At 42.2% G+C, this 15,979-nt stretch overlaps 1 protein-coding gene across 1 annotated transcript in view; it reads right to left on the minus strand.

Moving 5' to 3' along the window:
- The window catches only part of PDZRN3 (PDZ domain containing ring finger 3), a 240,348-nt gene that overhangs the window by 211,705 nt on the left and 12,664 nt on the right, over positions 1-15,979 (minus strand). Inside the window, exons 2-3 of the mRNA XM_058288725.1 lie at positions 5,693-5,779; positions 343-450 (exon numbers count right to left, since the gene is read on the minus strand). Coding sequence (XP_058144708.1) covers positions 343-450; positions 5,693-5,779 — 195 coding nt within the window. The remainder of the gene's footprint in view (positions 1-342; positions 451-5,692; positions 5,780-15,979) is intronic.

Consider the following 15,979-nt stretch of genomic DNA (forward strand, 5'->3'; position numbering starts at 1 on the left):
CACAATTTGAACAGGATTTGCTCATCTGGTTCTAACTAATGTGCAACTCTCCAGTGGCTTTACACGAAGCTCTAACTGAAGCATACAAAACAGATGCAATTCCGCATGAAAAGAGCCACATCGTGAACATGCCACTCATAATCTGGTGTCTCTATAGTTAACAAAAACGTAACACAAAGGCAATGAACACTCAGTCTGGTCTCACACAATCAGAGAAATATGCCTCCTGCCCAGCCATCTACCAGTTTAAGCCACCCTCCCCTATCAAACAGTTTGCTCTGAGCCAGACAAAGACAGGATGGCATTCAGACTATTAAAAGATACTGGCCAGCGTTCACATACCTCAATAATCCTGTCGTGAATTTGCAGGCCTCCTTCTTTGGCTGCAGGCCCACTGTCAACGACTTTGGATACAAAGATTCCTTCACTGGATGATCCATCTTGGTTGTCCTTTGGGTTAAGAAAACACACGTGAATGCTAGGCATTAGGCTGGTCATGAAAATACAGCTTATACTCTTCAAAGAGTGAATGACTCTTGCCGGTGTCAAAGGGGTAATGAGGTAAAAAACTGTTTGTTTTCCCTAATTATTGTTTTAAACTAAAACTAACACATGCACATGGTAAAAGAATTCAAACCAAAAGGTATAAAATGGCAAGTTTCTGTCATTCCCAATCCGTTGTCTTCCATCCTGTTAAACATCAATTTGCACTTTACATATCCTTCCTAAAACCTTTTAATGCATCACCCTTCTAAACAAGGATCTGTTCCTTTTTTATGTACATAAGTGGGATGATGTGCTCTTGGGTACCTTGCCTCTCTCACTTAACTCTTTAAAAATTTTGCTCCTCCACTCATCAGTCCCACATATCTACCTCACTCCTTTAAATGGCTGAACAGCACCCCAACATACATACAATGAACATTGCTCCCAGTTGCTGTTCTCATAGACAACGTTGTGATAATACCCTCTATAGCAGTTTGATATTGTTTATGAATTCCAAAAATAGATATTGGATTATGTTTGTAACCTGTTCTGTTCTTCTGGGCATATTAGATTATATTGGATTCAGAGGTTTCACTTTCACTTGATTAAATAATGATTAAGGCTTTGATTGGGCCATGTCAGTAGGAGGTTGAGCCCCCTAGGTGGGCAGGGACTCACAGAGAAAATGACATGGCAGAGGAGAAAGAGAGAGTTTTGATCCTGGAGCCTGGGAGGTAGGTACACAGAGAAGCAGACACACGAGGAAAGAGAGAAGCCTCCATTAGACAGGGGAGAGGCCCCAGGAAAAGAGAGAGAGCCATTCACCTGACAGTTTACAGCTGGACTTGTAGAGAGAGCAGAGCAGCTGAGCCCAGAGAAACAAGCCTCCGGAGAGAGACAAGACTTATCTCAGCCTGCTGCTGAGATTGGAAGAAGCTGGGACCATGAAGCCTTGGGATGAGAAGACTGAACCCTCACAGACATCACCTGCCATCTTGTATCAACACATGGCAACAGACTCTGGGTGAGAAAGTACCTCTTATGGTGCCTTGAGTTGGACTCTTTAGGCCTTTGTGACTATAAGCTTCTACCCCAACTGCCTTTATCAAACCAAATGATTTCTGGTATTTTGCATCAGCACCCCTTTGGCTGAATAATACACCCTCCCTAACTGTATTCTGGCAAAATGTTGCTTGCATTTACATAGGGCAAATCGTTAGCAAGGCAACTGTTGGGTCAAAGGATATGTACATTTCATAAATACTGCCAAATTACTCTCCTGAGAGTTTGTACCAGGAGTTCATCAGATAGAGTGTTTTCCCACATCTTCACCAGCACAAAGTATTATTAGGCTTTTAAATCTAATAATCTGATATAATCAAAATAGTTATTTCACTCTTGCTCTGATTTCCATCGGAAAAGTGCTGCTGCTCCCACCCCTTGCCCAATTCTAATAAATTCTGATCTCCAACCTCAACTCCCTTTAAATCTTTGAATTAAAAGCCAGGGCTAAAACTTTCTGGGAAAGAAGACAGATAACTGCTCAAACTACTTCCTTTTCTTAAAATCAAAAGGCTCCAGAAAGCTCATGAAATAAAATTGCACAGCTTTTTCATGAATGTCTTTCCAAACAGCCCTGTGATGAATTCTCTCCAAGTGTGTGGATTAAATTTCTAGTGAATAACAGACAGGTTTATAAACTGAATGGCACGAGCTGTGTTGTTTCCAAATAAAACCATTTGAAAAATAAGTTCAGGATGTTTCACAAAAAATCCAAAATCTACCACCACGGTAACCTCCTTGCCATAATGCCATAAGCAGACATATTTCAATAATATTTACTCTGAATGTAAATACACACAAATTCCTTTTGTTAAAAAATAACTATGAAAATATATTTATTTCTTTAAACAGCAAAAATCAAAAAACAACAAGACTATATTTTAAAGAGGAAAAGGGATGACTCTGAATGTGGTTCAATTTACCCCTTCAAAACACAGCAGCAATAACTGAGCTTATGAGAGTGTACATTTCCCACACATCTACACTCACTCTCTGGCTCTCTCTCACATTCATATACGGTCACAGTAAAATGTTATAAATATAATCCATCAAAAGGAACCAAAATCATAACCTAAAATGAGCAGTAAGTGTTTTTCCCAACATTAATCCCCATGTGACAAAGATATATTTCTAACTGCCATCTGGATTTCATCAACACTCTTCCAAGAGAAGGGTCACCAAAACCGAGGGTGCTGTGTTGGATCAACTATCCTCAAAAGGCATCCCTGCCTAGCATCACAGTGCTCTGCATAGACCTATTCCCCAATAACCCTTTACAGTCTGAATATCTACATGGCCTCCTTCCTCTCTCAAAGCAGCCTTACTAATGCACCAGTCCAAACACATTTGTGGAGTTCCCCACATAGACAACTCAAATGAAAGTGCAAAGCTACACAACAGCTTCTATTTACTGAATACAAACTAAGTTCCAGGTGTCCAGTGATAGTTCTATGTATATTACTCAATTCTCAGAATGACCCAAAGAAGTACTATTATCCATGACATAGATGAAAAAAATCCAAGACTAAGAGAGGTTAGGTAACTTACCTAAAGTCATACAGCTAAGAAGTAGCACAACTGGGTTTCAAATTTAGGATGGCTGATTCTTTTGCGTGTGCTCTCTGTGCACCACTGTCTCCCATTGAAAAACCCTCAAAAATATACACAAATTCAGACATCCAGCATTCCAGGCTACGGAATATTCCATCAGAGGAACTTAAAAGGTCTTGGTGGACCACAAAGGATTTACGAACAAGCTTGAGTTCTCTAAGAGGTGATGTCAATATATCAAATGAAAAAAGATCTGTTTACCCTGATTTAACTGCTTTGCATTTCTTGGCCAGAGAAGAAGAGTGAGAAAGGGAATGGGATTTTAGCTTCAGTTTGTTTCACAGAGCCCTACACTGTATACAAGTAATTTTTCTTAAGGAGCATCAGAAAGTTCAAGCAAAGAGAGGAACAAGCAAAACCTAACACCAGAATTTAGGTTAAATTAAGACAGGGAGATGGGGAATGGGGGAATGAGGGAATGAGGGCAGATACAAAAAATACAGAAAGCACAAAATCAAAGAAAACCAGATCAAATCCATTCTTGATATATTTTTCTCTTAAAATACATCTTCTTATTCTTAGTTTGTTTGGCTCCTCTCCTAACGCATTTTAAATCAGAGCTATTTATTAAGGTTACCTAAACAGGATTTGCATTTTATTTTGTTTTGCAGGTTTGAAGGAAAGAGAAATGAAAGGGACTGTTTCCATCGCAGGGGTACCTGACAATTGACAATGAAGTACACTTGCCAAGGGCTGAAGTAAAAGGTCTGATAGAGCAGCCTTTTCTTTACGGATATGAAAATTAACAAATGAATGATGTGATTTTGCTAAGAGTATTAACTCTTAGCAATGCATCACGCAACAAAAGCCTTATGTCAGAGCCCTCTGGCTAGTATATTTCACAATCTAACCAAACAGCTAACACAAGAATTCCTTGGGAAACACACATCATCTGAATTGCATTCTACTTCCAGTAACTTAACAATGTTTGTCCACTGTTGCTCATCTTGGCTTTTTAGTATGTTCTTGATTACCTCCCAGATTTTCCAGTCAACAGTGCAGAAGGCATTTAGGTTTCATTGTGCTACTTCTGCTAATCAGGTCAAGTTCTTTTGTTTTTGTTTTAAACCAATATGACAAACACACCCTTGTGATCTATGGAATTAAATTTTCTTCTGAAGCACAAGAATGTAGTTCCCACAAAAAAGAACACGTAACTCAAGAACAAGAATCAAAACTACAAAACTTATTTTTTTTAAGTCAAGGAGAAATAAAACCTAAAATAAGCTCTTTGACAAGTGTCAGGTAGAGCTGTGTCCCAGTAAGGCTGGAAGTATCACTCCAGCCCTGGAGAGGTACAGAAACCAATGCCCACCTTCACTGGTAGCGTTGGCACTGATCTGCCAGATATCCCAACAGTTAACAAGCCATACACACACCTCTCCATTTCAAGAGGTTTTCAAACACTAGGTTCTTTTTTCCTAGAGACTCTTTGGTGTGGTTAGACCTGACACAGAGAACAGACTAGCCTTGCTTGTTTGGGCTCTTTCTGCTGCAGAAACCTCTGAAACATCTAGCAATGAAGTGAATCTGAGTTTACTGAAGAAGTTTCCAAAAACTGAAAATTGGGTTGGGGCTGGAGAAGGAAAACTAGTTATGAAGGTAAACTAAGTACAACCAACTCTCCATTATCCATGCCAAATGGCAAAACATGCTGTTGCCGACAAGTCAGAGATTATGGGTTCAAGTCTCCATCCTGGTGTTCCCTGGGTGACAAACCTGGTCAATTATTCAAACTCTCTGAGTCCCAGTTTGCTCCCTGATAGATGTGAATTTCTGGAGGAGATGCTGGTGATAAAGGGGATGGCCAAAGGGCTGTGGTGGGAGGAAAAAGTAAAGAGATGCAATAATTCACAAATTAGGAATCCCTCCCTAATAGACTAATGAAGAGTTGACAGAGCACAACTAAGGAGGCCAGCCTAGACTTCCAGTCTGGTCACCCCATCTCCCGTTTAGCTAGGAGGGTGTGATGGGTAGGCAAATGTGTCAACTCGGCCAGGTAATGGTACGCATTTGTCTGGTCAAGCAAATTGTAACACAAGGGCATTTCATGAACTTTAATCATCAGTGAATTGATTGCACAGATGGCTGATTACATCTACAATCAACTAAGGAGACTGCCGCCAACATGCGCGACATCTCATCCAGCTGAAGGCCTTAAATGAGGAAGTGATTTCAGTACTGAGGGAGAGAATTCCCATCTCTTCCTCAGACAGACAGCCTCTCCTAGGAACTCATCCAGGACCTTCATCGGAGCCCCTGGTTTGCAGCCTGCCTTGTGGAATTTGGACTTTGCTACACAACCAAAAACGCACCCAGAAAGTTTAGATTTACTGTTGTATTACTGAGACAATGCTCTTCTAAGAGACCACAACTAAATAAAAACCCGAGTGTCAGGATATTAAATGAACAGTGAAATCTCTAATTACAGAATGAAGTGGGCAAGGTTTCCTGCTCCTCATCCCCCAAACCTTGAACCCTCCCTGCCAGCCAGACCAGTACAAAGAAAAACACATTTCAGCGATTAACATACCAAGCAGGGCCGCCCTCCAATGATATTGAATCCCAGGGAGCCAGAGTCCCGATGCAGGACAAGAGTCAGGCTTTTGGTTTCTTCACCCTGCAGGAAACAAATGGTTCAAAATTCTATTTACAAACAGGAAACAGGTGATGGGAATTTTCTTTCCATCCAAGCGGACACATGGATTACTTAGTTGATGATTGAAAAATCCTACATCTCTTAGGACGTTTAACCAAGGAACCCTCTTGGAGCCCAAGTTGAAACTATGCCCTGTGCGTAGGAGGTCACACACGCCTAGCTGCCATCTAACCCTAGAATGACCACATAAGAATGCTGGCGATGTCCAGACATGCCTGATAAATATTTTCTATCAATGACTCCTTGGTCTGTAAATGCATCTTTCCTTTGTCAGGCCCATCCCGTGCACTGGCTGTCTAGACAGCAACTCCCTGTTTGCTTCTCGACCCTTCTCGACAACAGCATTCATGTCATGGAAGGTTCAGATAGCAAGCCTCTCGGATGTCTGAGCACATGCAGGGCCCATCAATAGTGATCTGTGTTTGGGAGCCTTGGGGCTGGGGGGTGGGGATACGGTGCCTGAAAATTCAGCTGCACAGAGGGAAAACAGAAAATCCTGAATCTCCTGCAAAGGGGGAGGGGGCATTTTGACAAAGTAATTACTGTGCAATCCCATCTGAGATGCAGGGCTGTCCAACAGAAAACACTCTGTGTAGCTGTGAACCCCTTTAAATCAAACACATAGAAATCAACCAGGCAGGTCACACAGGAGCAAAGCGCAGTCAAAAGTGGGTGCCAGGACGCCTCAGCTAACACTCACCTAACAGGCAGCCAGGTAAAAATAGACCTACCCTTCTGAGCAAGCTGCCACTTAATATTCTCACATATAAACATTAAATTCTCTGAAGTGTTTTTTTTTTTGGAAGTATTTCTAATTACATACGAGTGATAGGCAAAACTCAAAACTCCATGTTATGTATGATTGTTTTGTAAACCCACAACTTCTTTAATAAAGAAAAATAATAAATAAATATGTGAAAAAGAAAGGGGAAAAAACTCTCAAGGTACTGACTACAAACTTGAATCTGTTAGGCTCACCTTTTCTGTTTGAAACTATACCGAGTTTTTTTAAAAAAAAGACTGGCAGCTTATCACAAAATATATTGTATTTGATTTACTTGATAAAACTTTCATCTTACAACTTTCTCTGAGGAAATAAATGGCAATGTTTGAACAGCTCTGACTGTCCACATCAGTAAAGGAAACCACTGTTTCTGACCTGCAGCACCCAGTAATTTTCCTGGAGCACCGCTTCATTTATTGCTGTAGTGGTCACTGTGTGACTGTCCTTCCACATGTGGCCAGAACTGTTCTCAACAGAATCGAACTTGATCAATGACTGAAAAATGGGCTTCACTGTGTAGAAATCATCCCCATGCTTAATGTAGGCACAGTTTTTTCTCACGAATGGTTAATGCACACCAGAACTCAGAATATTTTTTAAAAATTTCATGCAAGTCTAATTAGCAATTACTAAAACTCTATAAAAACAAAAATGACAACTTATCATTAGAGAAAGACATTTAGCGTCTGATGAAAGCACTGGGTATCCTATAAGAACAACACAAATCATGCATTTCTGAAGGGTTACTTACTAGATTATATAAAACAGTATTTTAATATAAAGCAGAAGTAATAGCTTCCGTCAAGTTACTGTATCTAACATAAGATAACAAAGCCTCTTCAAATGACGCCCTTTTTATTGATTTTTTAATGTGTCAAATAAAAAGCACCACCAAACACATTTATCAACACTACCAATCTTTACATCTAGTTTGGGGGCAAACAAGTTATTACTTGCACTGGTATAACAGAAAGAAAATTCAGAACTGACCTAATAGTTTTGACTAAATATGACGATTCTCAAACTGAAACAGTGTATAACACCCTGTTTTGGAAACAAAATCTTGGTAAATCCATTTCTTGCTTTGCTATCTTAGAGGAGTAAAAAAGTTAGAAATAAAGGAAAATTTGAGCAAGTTATCTTTACATGCCTTGTTATAACTAATCAATAATAGAAACTACGCAGGAATCCAAAGCAGATGGCTTTGACAATTTCAAAGATGCACAAAGACTGCACAATTTCATGATTTAAAAGACTAGTTTTACACCCACTATTTGAGATCCACTTATTCTAAAATCAAAATTAAAGGCAAAAGCAAGCAAGCAAAAGAGGTATTACACTGTATTAATAACAATGTTAACAGCTAATGCTTACTGACTATAAGTTATGTGCCAAAAATGATACAAGCATTTGTGAACTTTTTTTCATTTGCCCATTCAACAAATCTCATATTGGCACTATTACTGTCCCTATGATACAGGTGGGAAGACAACAGTCATTAAGAAACGTGTCCACCCGGGGATGAGCCTCCCTGGCAACGAGGGACCACTATCAACTACCAACTGATGATGCAACTGGAAAATGACCTTATACGGAAGGTTCAATGCGGATCAGCAGAATATCCATGTCTACATAAAATACCATGACTTTAAAATGCTGTTTGACCTAAAGTAAGGGGGAAATGGAAAGGAGAAATGAGTTTATATGGCTACGAGTTTCTAAAAAAGAGTCTGGAGGCTGGCAGAAGGTTTGCCCTCATGCACAACTGAGCAGAGTCAGAGAGACAGATAAAGCAGATACAACCCCCAGATATTGGTTCCTTTGAGGGCTAAAGAGACCCATGGGAGTTATGGTCATGGCCGATGGGGTTAACTACCAGGGCAGATGGCCCCTCTTTGGAAATGGTGTTTATGTGTGATGAATCTGGACTCAGATGGGATCTCCCTTCATAAGACTTTCATGCTAATGTGCTGGAGGTGCAGTTAATGTTGGGGTTTAAGATATATTTAGGGGATTTGAATCTCTGGACTGACAATGTGATAGCCAGATCCTGAGCCTCAACAGACTCCAGCACCTACAATCTGATTTATTGGACTTACCACACTCAGCTAAGATGGAGGTGAAGAAGGACAACCACCACACCATGGAGCCTAGAGTGATTACAACTGAAAATGGGAGGATTGCATCCAGCATCCAGGTGGAATCTGAGCCTCCTCTTGACATAAAGGTGCAATGGACACAACCAATCCAGTGTCCACATAGAAGAGGTGGCATTGGATTGGGAAAAGTGGACATAATGGACAAAGGGTATGGGGAAAGGCAGGAAGAGATGAGAGGTGGAGGCGTCTTCGGGACATGGAGCTGCCCTGGATGGTGCTTCAGAGGTAATCACCGGACATTGTAAATCCTCACAGGGCCTACATGATGGAATAGAGGAGAGTATGGGCCATGATGTGAACCAATGTATATGAGGTGCAGAGGTGCCCAAAGATGTACTTACCAAATCCAATGGATGTGTCATGATGATGGGAACGAGTGTTGTTGGGGGGGGGGAGAGGGGGGGTGGGGGGGTGGGGTTGAATGGGACCTCACATATATATTTTTAATGTAATATTATTACAAAGTCAATAAAAAATAAAAAAATTAAAAAAAAAAAATAAAAAAAAAAAAAGAAACGTGTCCAAGGGAAACGGACTTGGCCCAGTGGATAGGGCGTCTGTCTACCACATGAGAGGTCCGCGGTTCAAACCCCGGGCCTCCTTGACCCGTGTGGAGCTGGCCCATGCGCAGTGCTAATGCGCACAAGGAGTGCCACGCCATGCAGGGGTGTCCCCGCGTAGGGGAGCCCCACGTGCAAGGAGTGCGCCCGTAAGGAGAGTCACCCAGCGCGAAAGAAAGTGCAGCCTGCGCAGGAATGGCGCTGCCCACACTTCCCGTGCCGCTGACGACAACAGAAGCGGACAAAGAAACAAGATGCAGCAAATGGACACAGAGAACAGACAACTGGGGGAGGGTCGGGGAATTAAATAAATAAATAAATCTTTAAAAAAAAAAAAAGAAAAAGAAACGTGTCCAAGGTCAAAGAACTAGTCAAAGGTTGACCTGGGATTCAAACCTATACTCTCCAATTTTAGACCTTATCTTCTACACTACTTATTTTTAGTGTGGGATGTAGAAAAGAATTTCATATAGGCTGGCAATATCTACAGTTCTGCCAAAGATAGTTAACTGAAGAAGTTTCAAAAAAAAAAGACTTACAAGGAGGTCTTACCCAGGAGACCAGTGTCAGAAAATAAACTCTAAACTGTTTACTGGACTCCTTATCTCAAAAGACTAAATCTAGGATGCCGAAGGGCACCTACGCTTAGCCCTGGCCTCAGAGACCTCCCTCAAGATGGGGCAATGTTTGAAACAAAACATTCCTCAGCTGACTAGCAGTTCTGAAGAAGTGCTGGAACAATCAAGTCAACCTTCCATGCTTCCTAGCTGGATTTAATTGCTGAGAAAAAGAAGGGGTGTTCTCATTTTCTACAAGCATCATGATCTGGTCTAGCCCAGGAGGCTTAGGCAGCAATGACTTGAGGTAGCAGCATTGCCTATTTTAGGATTGATTTACAGGAGTAAATCACTATGTGGACAATTCAACACAAGATGCTAGCAGGGATAAAATAAAGAGAGGCAAGCTCGGTCTGGACAGAATTCCTTTCATTTCTCCAGCTAATTACCAGAGGTCACTGTCTAGTCTCTGATACGCTGTGCTTGATTCTGGTTTTTCTTTTCCACTCTCCTCCCTTCAGTCAACTTTAACTACTTCAGTTCTATTTGTAATTTTTCAGAAGACATATGAATGCAGAATTTAAACACAAGGCTTCATATATAGATATAACATCATTAATATATTAATATTAATCCCTCATAAATGCTTCAGGATGGAAAGCATTTAAAAGATTCTCGCTCAATTTTATTCCACCAATTGAAGAAATTTATACACAGGAATATGGGAAAATGGCAAAGGCTCCCATCAGCACTGCTTTCCCAACTGTTTACAGATATTATGTTAACAGTTGCATCTTCCATCCCAAAGAAAACTGAACCAATGTTCATCTGTTTTAGTTGCTATAACCCACACTTGAAAATTTCTCAATGTCTGATGCAGTAAAACAAAGAGGGGAAAGAGTTTCAGTTTCCCTGGCCACAGTCTGTGTGTCAAGCACTTCATATAAACATCTTAGCCAGCACATAGGTCCTTTGAAGTAGACATTGTCTCAACGTTCTATACTTAGGCAAGGGGGGCTAGAGAAGTCCATTCACTTGCGCAGGATCACTCAGCTGTGAAGTGAGAGAACCAGGATTGGAACTCAGTTCCACTGAACTCCAAAATCCATGATCTCTGTACTATGCTGGTGAATTTTTACACCCTGCTTTAAATCTCCCTACATGAAAACAAAACCTTCTCATTAAAATATCATGAAAGGTTAGATAATTTTTTCCCTAGAGTTTTAAGCATGGCTTGTTTTGACTACAAAATCATGGTTGCAAGATTATCTATATACACCAAAGACTATCTATCCTAAGAATAGGTATTACTCTCCTGAATGGCGAACAGTATCATGGTTAAGATCTTGGATTCCCGAGTCAGAACTGGTATAGGTTTCCTCATCCATAGAACAGGGGTACTAATAGCTGCTTCTTACCTCATGGGGTTACCACGAGGCATGAATGACACAGTTAATACCCACAAAGCACCTTTAGAAAGTATACAGGGCCAACAGTAAGTGCTCAAAATTCAAGTAAGGCCAAGTACTGAGATAAATTACTCTTCCACAAAAACCAAATAATGGAGAATGCCTAATTCTACACTAGTTCAGATAAAGCAAGTTTTGGAGTAGTGGGTCCTGAAGTTAAAAAAAAAAAAAAGACAGTTACACAATCCTCTTAACATTCCACTAAGGATGGGGCTACTTCCACATATGCGTCTTTTCTCCCACACACAACTGGAGACAGACTGGCTCATTCCAGGAGACTGCTGGACGGTCTTTAATCTGGACGTGGCAGAGGGACACAATGAGGAAGACAACTGCAGGGCTCAGCCTGGACCTTCAGGGGAGCGCGGCTGCAATAAGCAATCATGCTGACCAGATAGGCTGGGGGGCGTGGGAAGGAGAGATAAGGCACATGACTCGGCCAGGTCTGGAAAATAGATGTTGACTGCCAGCAGGAGAGGAGAAACTTCCCGTCCAGGAAATGGTGGACTTGGATGGGACCGTAGAGGCAGAAGAGAGCTGCACAGTGGTGGAGCACGTGGCACTTGGGGATTGCTAAGAGACTATGAACTGCTCCAAGTTCCACCAGACCAGTAGGTCTTACTGGACTGGGAAGAAAAGTGAAGCAAATAGAAACAACAACAAAACTGGAGGTAAAGGGGCACTTGCCTGAGCAGCTTTTCCTTGGGCTACCATCTATCCTTACTTGTCCCAGATGTAAATGGCTCTTCCCTCCAGTAGCCAGGACCCAGGAGGCCGAGGCGGCCTCACCAAGAGCCAGGGGTTGGAGAAGGAAGACTTCAGTCATATTCTGGAATCCAGTGATATCAGCTGTCCCCCTGGGGCTGGGCCAGAAGCAATAACCAGCTCCTCAGTGCCTCTAGTACAAGGCAGAGGCCCCTCGGGGGACCCTGAGGTCTCCAGGCTGAGAAGCATGAAGGTATGTTCATTTCAGGAGAAGGCGATGTGGGCCTCGTGACCTGAACAGCGACACAAGCTGCCCAAAACACTTAAACAATGAGCCGCGGCGAGCAGAAATCAAGCTCAATTCTCACGGTCATGAAGCTGACTTTGCTTAGATTTTTATCATATTGGAGCAGGTAACTACTGGATCATTATTAAAATCCCCAGAAATGTAATCACTCTGCTTCCTGTCAAGGTCTAACTGGACAAGAATTATTTTTTGGGGGTGGAGATCACAGCGAAAAAGCAAAAATAGGTTGTACTCTGTCAAAAAGACACCTCACGGTGGCTTGTTTTATTTTATTTTTTTGCTTTATTTATTTTTTATTGACTTTGTAATAATATTACATTAAAAATATATATATATGAGGTCCCATTGAACCCTACCACCCCCACCCCACCTCTCCCCCCCCCCCCCCAGCAACACTCCTTCCCATCATCATGACACATCCATTGCATTTGTCAAGTACATCTTTGGGCACCTATGCACCTCATGGTCAATTGTCCACATCATGGCCCATACTCTCCCCCATTCCACCACTGGGTGGCTTGTTTTAAAAGCATCCAAGAATGTAAACAGCCTCCAGTGGGCAAAATCCCTTTTTAGTACTGCTCTGTTGCTGTCTTCCAAATGGCCCGGGCTCAGAAGCCTGGATGCGTGCCCTCTCCTAGCAGGCGTGGCGGCCCCCAGAGTCCGTCCACGCCTCTGTCCATGTGGACTCTTTCTAAAACTCCTTTCCGCCCAGGGACGTACTTTCCAGCTATCCCTGGTGAGGGACACTCAGATGAGAACTGGCTCCATTGGCAAGTTGCCCAGTGGCTTTTGAGCTAAGTAACTGACAGGCCGCTAGTCAGTGTATCTGGAGTGACAGGACACCTTTCAGCCTCAGATTATGCAAAGCTCTCTGACACTCCCACAGCTGGGAAAGAGCTCTGTCTGGTGACTAGTGACAAGAAAGAGCTGTTAAGTCTGGTCGTCTCCAGGCAAAAATGGGCAGGGGAGGGGATTACAGGGACAAGGACACAGAGCGGGCTGCCAGAGGTTCTGTACTAAAGAATGGGGACAGCTTCACTGCCTGCACTCAGATGCTTCGGTCCTTTCTGTAGTTCAAACTATGTTTTTGTTCTTTTAAAGATTTCTTTCTTTCTATCCCCCCTCCACACATACTGTATGCACTCTGTGTCCATTTGCTGTGTGTTCTTCTGTGTCTGCTTGTCTTCTCGTTAGGAGGATCTGGGAACTGATCCTCAGACCTTCCGGAGTGGGAGAGAGGCGATCACTCTCTTGTGCCACCTCAGCTCCCTGGTCTGCTGCATCTCTTACTGTCTCTTCTGTGTGTCTCTTTTTGTTGCATCATTTTGCTGTACATCTTAGCGGACCAGCTCTCTGCTCCAGACAGCTTGCCACATGGGTCAGCTTGCCTTCACCAGGAGGCCCCAGGAATTGAACCCTGGACCTCCTATATGGTAGACAGGAGCCCAATCACTTCAGCCACATCCACTTCCTTCAAACTATGTTTTTAATGATGAAGTCACCTGCATGAACCCCTCCCTGTAATTAAACTCCAGTTCCAACGAACGGATTTTTTCAGGAAGAACAGAAGAGGAAACCATTTGAGCCTAAGACTGAAGAGAGCCAATGGGGCAAAGCTTGAAAATACACTGAAGATGAAGATGACAGTCAATGGAAGTATTAAAGGATGTACGTCACCAAGAGAGGTGCAGAGAGGATGCAGAGAGAGAAAGGGCATGAGAAAACAGGTGGAAAGGGACAATGAAATGGCTTCTCTGAACTCAATATCCACTGAATATTTGATACTCATCCATAAACCAAATGAGATATTGAAAAATAATGAGAGATAATTTTTTCAGTATTTCCCTAGGCAAAACAAGTTTTAGTCTGTTGCTATACCTAAACAACCTGAGAAACCCCTAAAGGTGTACTTTTCCATTTCCATGCATTTGATTTCAAATTTGCATCTCTTACTTATATCCTGATCTCACCTGTTTATCTAGTGAACATTGATAAGCAAGGCTTCACCAGAATATAATTTTAAAAAACCCTTATTTTGGGGGTGGGGTGGGGAGTTGGGGTATATGGGATCCTCTTGTATTCTTTAATGTAACATTTTGTATGCTCTATGTATCTTCAAAAAATAAAAAAATCTATTAATATAAACAAAATAAAATAAAATAAAACAACCAAAAAAAGCACCCTTATTTAAGGGACAGAAGGGAACAGGGGTGGCGGACTTGGCCCAGTGGTTAGGGCATCCATCTACCACATGGGAGGTCCAAGGTTCAAACCCTGGGCCTCCTTGACCCGTGTGGAGCTGGCCCATGTGCAGTGCTGATGCGTGCGAGGAGTGCCCTGCTACACAGGGGTGTCCCCCGCGTAGGGGAGCCCCACGCGCAAGGAGTGCACCCGTAAGGAGAGCCACCCCAGCGCGAAAGAAAGTGCAGCCTGCCCAGGAATGGTGCCACACACACAGAGAACTGACACAACAAGATGACGCAACAAAAAGAAACACAGATTCCCGTGCCACTGACAACAACAGAAACAGACAAAGAAGAGGCAGCAAATAGACACAGAGAACAGACAACTGGGATGGGGGGGAGGGGAGAGAAATAAATAAATCTTTTTTTTTTAAAAAAAGAAGGGAACAGGAACCTAGTTTGTGTAAACTACTGAAGTTAAACTGGTATCACAGAAAACGAGAATGTTATAGATTTAGGATGTTAAATGTAAGCCCCAGGGCAACTACAAAGAAATTATCAAAGGATATGCAAGCTCATGGAGCCCAGGCTGCCTGGGTGGGGAGCAGGCGAACAGGATTAAGCCCACTGAATGACCTGCTTGGGAGTGGTTGAGCTGGGAAAATTTATATTGAAAGAGCAACTAAAGAGACAGTGACAATTAGGCAATGCATGATTCTGGAATGGATCACATCCTGATGCCTAGGGAGAAGAAAAGGCTTAAAGAGACATTATTGTGACATATGAAAAATTAGAATATCAACTGTAAGCTTTATTTATATCAACGCTAATTTCTTGGTAACAGTATTTAAGGTGGTTATGTAAGTGAATAACCTTGTTCTCAGGAAATGTACAGTATGAAGTGCTCAAGGAGCATGATGTAGAAAACCTACATTCAAGTGGAAGGAGGGAAGATGGAGGGAGGGGGAGGGAGGGAAGAAATGTGGCAAAATGTTAAAATTGGTGGATGTGGATATCTGGGAGGTTAGGGATATGTTGGATTCTCTGAATGGGGTTTGTCTTATCTTTGTAACTATCCTGTAAGTTTGAAAGCATTTCAAAATAAAAAGTTTAAAAAATAACATTATTTAAGGTTCTACAGCACCTTAACGTTTCCAAGTGATAGACTAAGGGGTAGTTTGAGTTTTTAAAATTTCAACTTCCATTTACCTAACTTGAGGCACTTATTCCCCAAATCAGAAAGCAAGCACAGGCTAGCTGACTAAATGTAGGCTGCTGCTTAGAGGAGGTAGGCGCTCTGCCCGGCCAACACCTCCTTAGCTTTGTTCCTTTGTGGGGGACAAACACGAACACACACTCCACATTCACAGGCTCCCGGCACCCCGCCTTGTGCGTGGCCTCTAAGCTACTCTTTAATACACCTCACCTCAGAGC

This window comes from Dasypus novemcinctus, chromosome 26 (assembly GCF_030445035.2).
Source record: "Dasypus novemcinctus isolate mDasNov1 chromosome 26, mDasNov1.1.hap2, whole genome shotgun sequence".
NCBI classification, from domain to species: Eukaryota; Metazoa; Chordata; class Mammalia; order Cingulata; family Dasypodidae; genus Dasypus; species Dasypus novemcinctus.